This window comes from Engystomops pustulosus, chromosome 3 (assembly GCF_040894005.1).
Source record: "Engystomops pustulosus chromosome 3, aEngPut4.maternal, whole genome shotgun sequence".
In the NCBI taxonomy this organism is placed as follows: Eukaryota; Metazoa; Chordata; class Amphibia; order Anura; family Leptodactylidae; genus Engystomops; species Engystomops pustulosus.
In genome coordinates this window covers 12,624,291-12,638,589 of record NC_092413.1, presented here as the reverse complement: position 1 = coordinate 12,638,589, position 14,299 = coordinate 12,624,291, and the positions used below count along the sequence as shown (strand labels likewise).

General features: G+C 46.8%; 1 protein-coding gene across 1 annotated transcript; it reads left to right on the top strand.

Annotated features, from left to right (window-relative positions):
* Window positions 1-215: 215 nt before the first annotated feature.
* TTL (tubulin tyrosine ligase) lies at window positions 216-13,496 on the top strand. Its single transcript, XM_072140074.1, has 7 exons — window positions 216-543; window positions 2,409-2,487; window positions 3,603-3,835; window positions 6,423-6,558; window positions 7,894-8,163; window positions 9,490-9,633; window positions 13,068-13,496. The coding sequence occupies exons 1-7, from the start codon at window positions 387-389 to the stop codon at window positions 13,174-13,176; spliced, it is 1,128 nt and encodes a 375-aa protein (XP_071996175.1). The 5' UTR covers window positions 216-386; the 3' UTR covers window positions 13,177-13,496.
* Window positions 13,497-14,299: the final 803 nt, after the last annotated feature.

Here is a 14,299-nt window from a genome sequence, read left to right as displayed (position 1 = left end):
GAGGAGCCGCAGCTTCTCCCCATGAAATGTGGAATGATCCATTATGATCCACATCTGCTTTTGGCTTCAAAAACTGCATCTGAAAACCTGAAGGTGTGAACGCAGCCTCAGCACTGTAGTCTGTCCTGATGTACGGTGCACTGGGAGAGGCTGTCCCCTACGCCTGCCATGCTGCCCGCCCCCCCTCCCCCTATGGCTCCGCCTCCCGGGAGGGGTCAGCTGGATATAGAATCCGTGGGGCAGCAGCTGCTCCTTCCTATCCGGTGGTTCTGTCTCTGATGAGATGGATTAGTCCAGGATCCGATATCCTCCCTGCGCTGGCGCCGGCTGCATGGGCAGCACAACAATAGAGCGGAGTATAACCCCTGCCATCCGCCCTGCCGGAGATGTATACCTTTGTGGTGAGGGATGAGAACAGCACCGTGTACGCCGAGGTCTCCAAGATCCTGAGCGCCACCGGACAATGGAAGCGGCTGAAGAAGGACAATCCCAGATTCAACCTCATGCTGGGGGAGAGGAACCGGCTGCCATTCGGGAGGTTGGGTGAGTGGTGGGGATCATCCTGACATCACCCCCCCCCCCCCCGGTTTAACCCTTCAAGCCTGGGGTTACATGTAGCGATTCTCCCTTTTGTAACACATTGTAACACTGTAACTATAATCCTGAATCCCAGTAACGGATTATTTGGATATCCACGGAATGGGGAATAAAAGTTCATAGTAAAGAGCGCAGATACAATGTAACATCTGCCGCAGCAATGAGGAAAGTTGGATCCCGAGGATCTGCGATTGGGTGTTGCCTCCTGCACCAGCGTGCGGACCTGAGCCAGAGCTGCTGCAGCGCAGAATCTTGTCACTTCTCTCGTGCCTATTCACACAGCGCTGCAGTATTGTGATGTGCCTTGTGCTCTGGACTTTCTATACAATAGAGATGAGCAATTGCTGCAGCGTTGTGTGAATAGGGACGAAAGAAGTCATATATTCTGCGCTGCAGCATCTCTACTTATCTTTTGCGTTTCCGTTTTTCACTTCCCGTATCCTGAATGCCATAACTTTTCTATTTTTTACAAATCCATAAAGTTCTTGTTATCTGCCGGATGAATTGGACTTCTAGGCCACTGTTTCTACGCCAGTTTTCTGTCGTAGAAGTAGAGGAATAAACACGTGAATACGCCACCTCCACGCTATATGGGAGCGTGGAGGGGGCATAGCAGGGTGCGGCGGCCGGTGGAGGGCACTTGGCGTTCCCTTCCCGTTCCTGCGTTCATTTGCAAAACTGTTGTTCGCTGGTTTTTTACGCAAAACTACGCCAAGTCTGACCTGGCGTAGTTTTGCTCGCTGGCCGTGCTGAGGGGGGTGTATAGTCTGTGAAACTGCCAAAAAAAAAACACAGCGCTTGCGCCATTTTTGTTTTTAGCATGCAGTGTTTCAACAGCTTTCCCTGTGCGGTTCAAGTCACTTTATTATTTGGGTCAGAACAATCGTGTAGATCCCAAGTTTTTAGATATAGTCGGGTTTATTGACTGTTAAAAAAAAAAAAAAAAAACTTTGGCAAAAAAATATCTTTGCGTTGCCGTATTCTGACACCCGTCTATCTTTCATACTGGGACGCTCAGGGCGGAGTACGGTGTTGCTTTTTGTGGGACGAGCTGATGTTTTCATTGATACCTTTTTGGGAACTGTACAACCTTTTCATCGCTTGTTATTGGGTGATGAAATGTCAAAAAAGTGTAGATTATTTAGATGATGTAGATTTGAATAATTTTGGGACAACCCCATTAAGTTGGATATGACATCAGAGTGGCATAGGCAGGAGAATAGTGGTGTAGGGATATTGTGCTCTATTAGTTAGATGGTCAGTTTTGTTCTGGAAATGTAAGAATAAATTGACAACTGGGCGTCGGCTTTGTCCTTTATATGAATAACCGCACAGGGTAATGCAGTCCAGTAAGTGACACAAGTGACAGTAGTAACATCCACAGAGATCCAACCTCTATGGAACAAGAACTCCTCAATTCTCGGTTATTCATTTATTTCCAGGCGGAATTTCCGAGGAGAGATACAATGTAGAAGCTGCAGAGCTGATTATTAATGATGTATAATATGATTATAGAGCTGGTCCTCTGTTTCTGGCCTCTGAGCTGGAAGGAATAAAGCGCAGTCATCTCAGACAGTGAATGTACAAAATTCTCAGTAATCCCCGGAGAATCCATTCCCATTATACAATGTTACAATCCAGCGGCTTCCATTCCATTATATTCTGCTTTCTCCTCTTATTATGGGTTGGTCTCTCCTTCTTGCCCAGTCCCGTCCATGTATCGTCTTTCCCCTCTATCAGTTCCTTTCAGACGTAGGGACTCGCTCCCTACGAGGTGTCAGTGATCCCTCCACCTCTTGTGTGTTGTACAGGTCATGAGCCCGGTCTGGTGCAGCTGGTAAATTACTATCGTGGAGCAGATAAACTCTGCCGAAAAGCTTCTCTGGTCAAGTAAGTGGCCTTTGTTTTGTATCTTTTGGGATGTATAGAGTAACACAATGATAAGAGCCTATATTTACCTTGGTCCGGGACGTCGGTGCTGGTCACTTCCATTCTCACAATGACGATACAGAACCGGTCTCAGCCCAACACACCTGGGATCGGTGACTTAATACACCGCACTATTGCTCCATTGCCGTGTATTAATGGCCGTCCTCCTATGTGTCCTAAAAGGTGTTTAAAGGGAATCAATCACATGGCTTTAGTGGTTTTAGCCCAAATATACTCACAGACTGGTGTCTGCCCCCTCAAACAGGATCTATCATTTATCTGTTAATGGCATCTTTTTCAAGGGACTTAAAAAATTATGCAAATGAGCCTCAGGGGCTCCTGTGTACATCACAGAAGCCCCTTCTGGCTCCATCAACTGTCACCGCCTCTCTGGCAATCGACGGGGGAGAGGTATAAGCAGTGACGGAAGGCGGAAATAATTAGCAGCCAACAGAGCCAGAAGGTGCTTCTTTGATGTACACAGGAGCTCCTGAGGCTCATTTGCATACATTTAAAAGTATTTTTTTTAAATTGAAGAATAAGCCAATAAAAGCAAATGAAAAACAGATCATGTTAAAGGGGTTTGGGATAAAACCTCTAAATTCATGTGGATGATTTCTTTTAAAGGGGTTGTACCAAGTTTAATGATGCTCTGGTCTGGGCAGTGTATTTATAATTTGGTCTGGGGGCTCTATTACAGCCTGGTCTCTGGTTTGTATTGGTTATGATTTCTGGGGTCATATTTAGAGCTGCTTTGGGGTGACCTGTTTATGCAGCTCTGCGCTAGTTGGTGCTTCTAGGGTGTAGGTTACTTGAAGGGGAATGAGAATGCAGCCCTATGATCCCTATAGTTTGTGAACCCCGATATAGCTATAGGAAATCTTTAGCCTGTCAGACGGAAAAAGGGAGGATCAAAAAGTTTGATTTCCATTATCTAATGTTCTAGAATGTTATTGCGTCCGCATTGCACAGATCTTATTGTGATGCTACTATATATATATACGGGTGCTATAGTATACAGCTATTATGCCGAGAAGGATACATTGTATTTATAATCTTCATCATGTATTTTACAGATTAATCAAAACGAGTCCTGAGCTTTCGGGCTCCTGCACCTGGTTCCCAGAATCCTATGTCATTTACCCGACCAATCAGAAGTCTCCGGTGGCAAAAGGAAAGAACGGACTCCAGGATCTGATCAACAGCAGCCGGACAGACGAGCGGGAAGAGTTCCTGGAATCCTTTAATGGGAGGAAGGAAAGTGGGAAAGGAAATGTGTGGATAGCAAAGTCTTCATCCGGTGCCAAAGGTAAGTTTGGGGCAGAACTATGACCCTACCCGAGGTGTCCTGATTTTCATGCGGAAGTATCTTGGTCAGTATTTTGCATCAGAATGTGGAGGTCAAAATCAAAAGATCCCGAATACAAAGAATGTTCAAATTACTACATTATATTTTTACACCTCTATAAGATCCCTTCCAGGTTTGGGCTTGCAAATATTTATCAGAACCCTGATAATAACTATCCATTAAAGGGCGTTTTCCCACGAAGACAAGTTAAGCCCTAACTTGCTGATCGGGGATGGGGCCTAACTTGCTGATCAGTGGGGGTCTCAGTGCTGAGTGCCCCACAGATTGCAAAAACGAGGGGTCCGACCGTCCCTTCACTGCTCCTCAGACTAATGGAGCAGATTATGGAACTGACGGAAATTGCTGTGCACGGCGCTCACCGATCTCCATCAGCTCCATAGAGATTAATGGAGCAGAACGGTCAATTGCGGCCGTCTGCTCCGTTACCCTTATGAAATGACGAGGGGTCGTTGTCGCGATCTGTGGGGGTCTCGACACTGTGGATAGGGGCTACCCTCTGAACATACGTTAATCAAACTTGTGCATTTTTGACAGACCAAAATCGACTTCCAACACAATTCATAGTGCAACTCGGGCAGGGTGCGGTCACAAATGACGTTGGTATCACATTGACAAACACAATGCAACCACCTGAGGACGGGGGTCGGACCTGATCACATATCTGTTTCCATTGGAGACGCATGCAATCGTTGACCATCGCCCGGTGTTTTGCATGTACACAATGTTGGTTGGCGATTGCATTTATTTCAATAGAAACGCGATCGGGCTAGAGTGCACCCCTGGGCGTTTTCATTGTGTTTGTAAACTTATTTCAAAGGCCACATGTGACCCCCACCTCGAAGGAAAACTGACCACTCTAGGACGCATCCTCGTGCTATCCATCTTCACGCACCCATAGACTCCAATCAAAGTCTATATCAAAGCAGGACATGTTCTACTTTTGACGTAAAGCACAGGGCCATCACTAGGAATTTTGGGGCCCCTAACTGGCAAATTTTGTGGGCCCCCCCTCCCCATAGAATGATAATCCGGCCTATGTGCACAGGGAGTTCCCTGCACCTGGGAAGGACTTGGGCCCCCTCAACACAGTCACACGCCCTTGTATAGCAATGCAGACACAAAAGAAGATCTAAAAAAAAACCCTCTCGGACAGGAGGACTGACTGTCGCAGCATTTAACTCCTTAGATTTAGTGGTCAAATCAAATTTTGCACCAAACAAGAAATGTGGTAACAGCACTTTTATTTTACCATTTTGCCATCCATAAAAAAAAAAAAAAAAAAATTTCCAGCTTCCCAATCCACTTCACAAAATATTCATTGATGCCTCTTAGGAGAAATTATTCCCCCCACCCCAAAAAAATTGCCATTTCAATGTCGTGCACCAGAAATTCTGACTTGCTACTTGTTACATGTCCAGGATTATAGGTCCATTATGTCCATTATAGATGGAGCCTCCGACTTCCCGTCTATTATTTAGAGCCGCCATGTGCTCGGGATTTCTTCCACCGTTGGATTTAAGGTGTCGGCGGAATGGAGAGAATGTCGTGTTTTTCCGAACCTTCACCTGCATCTACTAGACACAGACGGTCCCCTACTTAAGGACACCCAATTTACAGACGAACCCCTCTGCCTCCTCTGACCTCTGGTGACCTCTCTGGATGTTACTATAGTCCCAGATTGCAATGATCAGCTGTAAGGTGTCTGTAGTGAAGGATTATTGATAATCCTTGGTCCTATTACAGCTAAAAAAATTGAAACGCCGATTGTCACTGGGGCAAAAAATTTTTTTGTCTGGATCTACCATAATAAAATATACAGTTTCGACTTACATACAAATTCAACTTAAGAACAAACCTATGGACAAAGTAACAGTTGTGTTCCATTGGACTAAAATCACATACATTTTAGGCGGCTTCTTGCTATTGTAGGGATATTACAGATCGGATAGAAGGATTCCTGACATATCCTTACAACAGAGGACTAGGACTACAGCCGAATACTTCCTCCAATTCTGCACAACCACCCTGAAATCGAGAGGAGCAAAACACAATCTCTTGCTTCTGCCATGTTCCAGGTGTCTCCATATGTGGATAGTTACATCACCAGAGAAGAGCCTACGGCGTACGCTCAGTTGAAGCCTGGCATGGGTGCTACACAGTGGCATCCGTCCATGGCCTCCGCCGAGCATATACTGCTCCCTCCAGCACGGTGATATTTGGTGCTTTTTTTTTTTTTTCTCAGCCAATGTTTTGTGCTGGATGCAACATACATTGAACAGATGCAAAGTTCATGTCTATAGACACGTTCACATTATACACCATAAGCTTTTCACTATATGCAGAACGCGTCTTAAAAAAACATAGCGTTAGTCATGCTCGCAGGTGCATCAAGATCAACTGCACTTCTTCAAAATGACGTACTGATCAGTCTCATCTGTAACATCCCAACCTATACAGTAGATTTAAAAAATTTTATATTTTTTTTAATAAATGTATTTTTAACGTGTAACTTTTTTTTTTTTTTTAGGGGAAGGAATTCTTATATCGTCTGATGCTACACAACTCCTAGACTTTATTGACAATCAAGGCCAAGTTCACGTGATCCAGAAATACCTAGAAAACCCTCTGCTTCTAGAACCAGGACACCGCAAATTTGATATCAGGTAAAATAGATTCACTGATCGTTCTTTTGTTGTTGGGCCGGGGATCTCCAGGACTCGGTGGAATCATACATTTTTGTGTATATCGTTACAACTTTTAAAAATGAGCCATATTACCCAAGGAGGTGAAATTTACCCTGTACTCAGAACTGCTCTACAGCCCTTCTGAACTGCTCTGCGTAAGCGCTGCTGTGCAGGATCCACCCAAAAGCTGTTACTTGTAGCAAAGGGGAAGGATTTAGAAAAGCTCATTATAATTGGTACTCCAGAGTGAAGGACCAACAACAGAAAAACTGCAAAACCATCTGATGTTAAACAATCCCTCATGGGCTCCTACCCTAGTGGGAATAGCGTCACTCAGTTTTTTCCCCATTCCCAAAAAATGATTGGCGTAAGTGTGGTTTATGTGTCGGCAGCAAAGTATTTTGGTATAAAACTATCTCCTAGTAACCTGGTGCTTGCCAGTTTGAGATAATGGGTTCAGAAAACAAAAAAATTCCCTTGGTGTCGATCGAGGATGCGGACAACTCTAATTATTTCCTAATGTTCCTTAGAAATGAAACGACGCGTTTCAGGTCTGAGTCGGGATGATATTGGCAGCATGTTACAGGTTTATTCAGAGGGGTTTACAGGTCTGACCTCACTCACAGGTTGAGGGTCACTTGATTTGGACTGGTTTTTTCTTTTTCTACAATTTTTCAGGTGACCTCACCTGTGAACTGCACTGATCTGAAACGCGTCGTTTATCAAACGAATTGGAAAATAATTATAGTTATCCAGATCCTCAGTGGGTGACGCCAAACAAAGGGAATATTTTTTTTCTGAAACCGGTATCTACAATCCTCAGGGCTGGTGATAGTAGATCCCATAAGGTAACTACTTACCATACAACCATACACAGCCAGTCACAAGTTGTGTCGTCCAGCAAAACGCAAGACAGGTGAGCAGCCGGGTGTATTTGAACGACTAAAAGGTCCTACACATGATATGTTAATCCAGGATCAGCTCCAGGTTTCATTTGACCCCTGGGTGACAGAGCCTCAGTGGGCCCCATTACAGTTAACTCACTTGGCGGTATAGAAAATTTGGAAACGAAAACAGTCTTACAGCCCCCTCATGGGTATTTTATATACAGCCCCACTCACACCCTATGAATCCATTAGATACAGCCCCCCTCATCCCCATGGATTCCTTATGTGGGCCCCCCCCCCCCCCCAGCAGCTCTGGGCCCTGACACTTGCTCAGGTATGCCCAGTGCTAGTGCCGGCCCCGCGTTCTTCTCCCATTGCTGAGCTTCAGTCTCTTGGATTGTCTTCTATCCGGATTGTTGTCTTGCAGGAGCTGGGTCCTTGTGGACAGTCAGTATAACATTTTCCTGTATCGTGAGGGAGTCTTGAGAACGTCCTCTGAACCTTACAACGACTCGGACTTTGAGGACATGACGAGCCACTTAACCAATCACTGCATTCAGAAGGAACATTCGAAAAACTACGGGAGATACGAGGATGGAAACGAGATGTTCTTCGAAGACTTCAATCAGTATCTTATGACCTCCTTGAATGTTAATCTAGAAAACAGCATCTTATGGCAGATCAAGGAAATAATAAGGTAGCCCCCGATAGCGGAAGCTCTGACATTGCAGCAAGACACCGGGTTCTAGTTACCGATCGCTTGTGTTTCCATAGATACGCACAAACCTACCCCCGTCCTAGCGGTATGGGTGACTGCGCCTTAAGGGTGATGGCACATGTGGTGTTTTGAAGCCGTTTTTAGTCCATTTTTAAGCAGTCCGTTAAAAAACGCACGCGTTTTTTGTCCGTTTTCCAATTATCTTAAGATAATTGGAGGAAACGGTCAAAAACTGCTACGTTTTGAAAAACGCATACTTTTTTTTTTAACGGACTGCTTAAAAACGAGTTCAAAACGCCACCACATGTGTCACACGCAGGGTGGTGGCACACGTGGCGTTTTGAACCCCTTTTTGGCCTGTTTTTAAGTAGTCCGTCAAAATACGCATGCGTTTTTGACCAGCCTTAGTGGCAGGTTGCTTTCTAATTACAGATTCTTTTAAGCTGGTGTCATGACTTTCTACGACATTTTTGGCAGTGCGGGTTGTTATCACATTTGGACATCATTTCATGTCCACCTTTAGGAACATATTTATGTACAAAATTGGTCACATGTTCAATAGATGTCCCCAACTTGGTCCAATAAGGAATTCTATTTTTGATAATTCCACAACATAGCAAAACCCCTTGCCCCAGACATGTATATCCCATCACACTGGTCATGTGATAAGCCGGTCCAGAACTATCTGGACATGTGCAGCCAAGAAGGTAATGGAGGACACAAAAATATATTTACAAATGATATCAGAGAGTAAGCAGCTCCTAGTGCTTCAACAAACGCCGCAGTGTTAGAAGGATAGCGCTACCGGAAACCTCCGGTAATGCTATTAAACACTGCGACGGGGTACAATGTAATCATCGGACCCGGACCCTCTTCCCCGGACCGCCCCGCTCGCTCCATAGGCCGGCAGTCACCGCCCCTAGCCACGCCCCAGCATTTGATAGCGTTTCCGGTAACGTTATCACTCTAAGGGTGATGTCACACATGGCGTTTTTAGGCCGTTTTCAGATCGTAAAAAACGCATGCGTTTTTGTCTGTTTTTAATAGCGCTAATTCAGAAAAACAGAAAAAACGCATGCGTTTTTTACAATCTGAAAACGCACTAACTAAAAACGGCCTGTGTGACATCACCCTTACACTGCAGCGTTTGTTTAAGCACTAGGAGCCGCTTACTTTAGTAAGCGGCTCCTAGTGCCAAAAATTTGGGTGACAGGTCCTCCTCAACTGTCCAAGCTATAACCAGACTGTTATTATCCTGAGGTGTCTTCATAGGAAGCCTCACAGTCCAACTCTTATTGCATTTAGGGTCAGTCTGAGATGTATAGAACCTGCGATCAGCACAAAGCATTTGCCCTACCAAAGTTTCCAGTTATTTGGCTTTGATTTCATGGTGGATGAAGACTTGAAGGTCTGGTTACTTGAAGTCAATGGCGCCCCTGCCTGTGCACAGTGAGTATCTTGTTATAATGTGAAAACCTAATAAGGCTGCGTTCACACACGGCGTTTACATTGCGTTTTGAAATTTGATTTGCCTAATTACATTGTCAACATTGCGTTTACAAAACACGTGTTAACGCTTTGTTAACATGTGCGCTTAACACTTTTACACTTGCGTTCTGTAAATGCAATGTTGAAACAACGATATAATTGGGCAAATCTCCTCTTCAACTGTTTGTAAACGCAACGTGTGACCGCAGCCTCAGCGGTTGTATTGCGTCACGCTACTTATTAACACAGACTAAAGCTACCTCTGCAGGGGGGTAACTAGGAGATGCTGGGCCCCATAGCAGATGTCTGAATCGGCTCATTTAAAAAAATATATACCTATTAATACACATATTTATACAATTATTCACATTTAATATACTTGTATACACACACATACAGTTCTAAACAAATATTCACACATTTATACACTCTTACTCATGTAAACACATTTATACACACTATATATACAAAGATACAATATACGTACAATATAAACACGCAGCATATATAAACCTTACATTATATACACTCATACAGTATATACACACATATGGCATATACATACATTCAGTACCATATACAGAATAAACACATACATACAGTATATATACACATACAGCAAAAACATATCACATACATACACACATACAGTATATCAGGGGTGTGCCTTTCTGCTGCCTGAGGTGAGCCATAGAGAGACACCCCCCCCCCCCCCCTCATATATGTAATATATCAGGGAGTTTCAGGACCAGATCCATCATATTGGTTTGGTGTGAAAATAAAGCAATGCAAAATGCATATAATGTACCGCCATGTAGTATAAAATGCATACAGCATACCCCCATGTAGTATAAAATGCATACAGAATGCCGCCATGTAGTATAAAATGCATACAGAATGCCGCCATGTAGTATAAAATGCATACAGCGTACCGCCATGTAGTAATGCATACAGCATACCCCCATGTAGTATAAAATGCATACAGAATACCGCCATGTAGTATAAAATGCATATAGCGTACCGCTGTGTAGTATAAAATACATACAGAATATATATAATATATATACACATCACATAAATATACTCATTACATACATATACATTGCGTACATATACATAGATAAACGTACTTTATTTTCTTTTATTCTACAGGAAGGTTTTCCAGGAATGCATGCAGGTTACGCTGTATGCATTCTCCACTCCCACCTGGAGCGGAGGAGAGGGAAGGGGGGGGGGGTGGTTAGGGAGCGGAGGAGAGGGAAGGGGGGGGGGGTGGTTAGGGAGCGGAGGAGAGGGAAGGGGGGGGGGGTTAGGGAGCGGAGGAGAGGGAAGGGGGGGGGGGTTAGGGAGCGGAGGAGAGGGAAGGGGGGGGGGTTAGGGAGCGGAGGAGAGGGAAGGGGGGGGGGGTTAGGGAGCGGAGGAGAGGGAAGGGGGGGGGGGTTAGGGAGCGGAGGAGAGGGAAGGGGGGGGGGGTTAGGGAGCGGAGGAGAGGGAAGGGGGGGGGTTAGGGAGCGGAGGAGAGGGAAGGGGGGGGGGGTTAGGGAGCGGAGGAGAGGGAAGGGGGGGGGGGGTTAGGGAGCGGAGGAGAGGGAAGGGGGGGGGGGTTAGGGAGCGGAGGAGAGGGAAGGGGGGGGGGGGTTAGGGAGCGGAGGAGAGGGAAGGGGGGGGTTAGGGAGCGGAGGAGAGGGAAGGGGGGGGGGGTGGTTAGGGAGCGGAGGAGAGGGAAGGGGGGGGGTGGTTAGGGAGCGGAGGAGAGGGAAGGGGGGGGTTAGGGAGCGGAGGAGAGGGAAGGGGGGGGGTTAGGGAGCGGAGGAGAGGGAAGGGGGGGTTAGGGAGCGGAGGAGAGGGTAGGGGGGGTTAGGGAGCGGGACAGGGAGGGAGCGGGACAGGGAGGGAGCAGTGCGGAGCGGGACAGGGAGGGAGCGGGACAGGGAGGGAGCAGTGCGGAGCGGGACCGGGAGGGAGGGAGGGAGCAGTGCGGAGCGGGACCGGGAGGGAGGGAGGGAGCAGTGCGGAGCGGGACCGGGAGGGAGGGAGGGAGCAGTGCGGAGCGGGACCGGGAGGGAGCAGTGCGGAGCGGGACCGGGAGGGAGCAGTGCGGAGCGGGACCGGGAGGGAGGGAGGGAGCAGTGCGGAGCGGGACCGGGAGGGAGGGAGGGAGCAGTGCGGAGCGGGACCGGGAGGGAGGGAGGGAGCAGTGCGGAGCGGGACCGGGAGGGAGGGAGGGAGGGAGGGAGCAGTGCGGAGCGGGACCGAGCAGAGTGGAGCAGACCAGGAGGGAGCAGACAGGTGCTCAGGGGGATGTTCCGGCTGGCGGGAAAGAGGATTTGCCAGCCGGCATGCTTGGGGTGTCAGCCATGGCGGCGGTATGTACGGGCGGAGATTTTGGCGTCAGCATAGGCGGACTGGCGGGGGGCAGCATGGGCGGGCGCAGAACGCCGCGCCGCTTGAGGCGAGATTTTCAACTTGCCTCATGGCAGGTACGCCCCTGCAGTATATGCACATCAAACCTACACATCCATATATTTATACGTTCGCTGTCAGTCAGTCTTCTTATCCTGGGGCTCAGTGGCTGCTGACCATATTGGGGAAGTAGATGGCAGCTTCCTGGTCCTGCTGTTCTGCAGTCCCCTCTACCTCCTACACATTTCTTATCTGAGCTGTCGGCTAAGCTGTGTACGGTAAAAGATGTGCCCTGTGCAGCATAATATGTATATAACATTGCACATCCTCCATTATTTATTTATTTTTTTTGCAGGTCGGATGCCCAGGGCCCCTGACACTGTGGGCCCCATAACAGCTTGTATGGCTTCCCTGTTGCTACGCCCCGATTCCTTTGTGTTTTTTTTTCCCCTAATAATTTTATTGCTTTACAAGCCTCAGCAAGCAATTCTGGCGCTTGCGATATGCGGTCTGCCTGTCATGTGCATCGAGAACTGAAGACAGGTCGCCCCTTCTCCACTGTCATTACACACGACAAATAGAGCTCACTGCGCAAATGTGAGAGTTGATGCGGTTTGAGGCAACGAGACTTGTGTAAGGCCCCGTGCACACAACAGTCAGGCAAACTTGTCCCCCATAGACGGCTATGGCGTCCGGGCTCGGTACGGTGAGCACAATGTTCCATACCTCCGTGCGGTGCGATCTCCAATGCAGAAGGGAGGGGTGAGCAGCGAGCTTTGGCCGGGGGCGAGCACACGCCCATGTGAATGCAGCATAAGAACTGTGAATCTGTAGAATAGCTGAGCTAAGGAGCTGGTCACAGCAGGAATAGCAGAGAGCTTCAAAACCGGTCTAGATTCCTTTTTACATCAAAATTAATCTAGAATTGTGCTCTTTTTATACTCCACTACCAAACGTTGTATTTCCAACCTCCGTATCCATCTTCTCTCCAGGAAACTGTACGCAGAGCTCTGCCAGGGCATTGTGGATCTCGCCATCTCTACGCTTTTTCCTCTCGGTGACGCCATGCAGACGCAGGACAATGCATTCATCAAACTCTGAAGACTCTGCCTTACCTACCTGCACACAAGCACCGCCGCGGCCACCTACCACTGCTCCCTGTCCTCCTCTCATGACAATGATGGGAGTTGCACTTGTCTGGACTGATGTTTCTATAGAGAGAAGGGACTGTGAGAAGCTTCTATGGGATTACACGCCAAGCATTTTGTTTTATATATAAATATAAAAATATAACTTATTATTTTTTATTTGGGTGTAAATGAAGGACGCAGATTTGGTCTTTTTTTAATTGACTTCTAGCGCTTCAGTGCTTTCTTGTCTATACATTTTTACGAATCTAGTAAAAGCCTTAACATATCCAACACGTTGCCTGTCATCTATGAAGGAGCTGGTGTAATAGTACAAGTCTATGGCAGGTTATAGGACAGCAGTGGGGACTAGAGAGCCCTCTGTGTGGCCCGTGTGATGTCACCCCGTGGACCCCAAAATCATCAACTGAAAATGGGTGTTACAAAAGGAGGAAATCTAACATCAAAATCCAGGGGCATTACTCCTAGATCAACTAATCAACGTTTAAAATTATGGTAATGAGCATGAAGGGTGCGGCAAAAGAGCCCCTCCGTGCTGAAGCTTCATGGGCTGTTACACTGTGCAGGAGCACTTCCCCCTCTCAGTGTGAGATTTAAGAGGGGGTAGGAGGAAGGTTAGAAATGCTTTTGCACTCTGCAGCACAGAGGGGCTCTGGAACACTTTATGCTAATAAGCATAATTTAAAAACTTGATTTTAGAAGAAAGGAGGCCTGGATCTATGAGTAAGTGTCCCGGGTTATCAGGATGGATTTTGATGATAGATTTCTTATAACTCAGCTACTCCTCAGGTGACGTCTCATGTTGGTGTCCTCCAAATGATCGACAACAGAAGATGAAAAGCTGCGATGGAAATATCGAGGTGCAGCCACTGGTAAGGGTACAGATTCTGAAAATTTCCTCTCCTTAACCACTGGGAGAAAATGATATTAAGGGAGCATTCACAAGTTTTTTTTTTTAAAGCATCCGAAGTGCAAGTGGGAGGGGCTTGACCCAAATGCGTATCCACTGAAACACATGCTTTTTGGTGCGACACATTTTCTGACATGCAAAACATGTGTTGCTCATTCTAAATTCC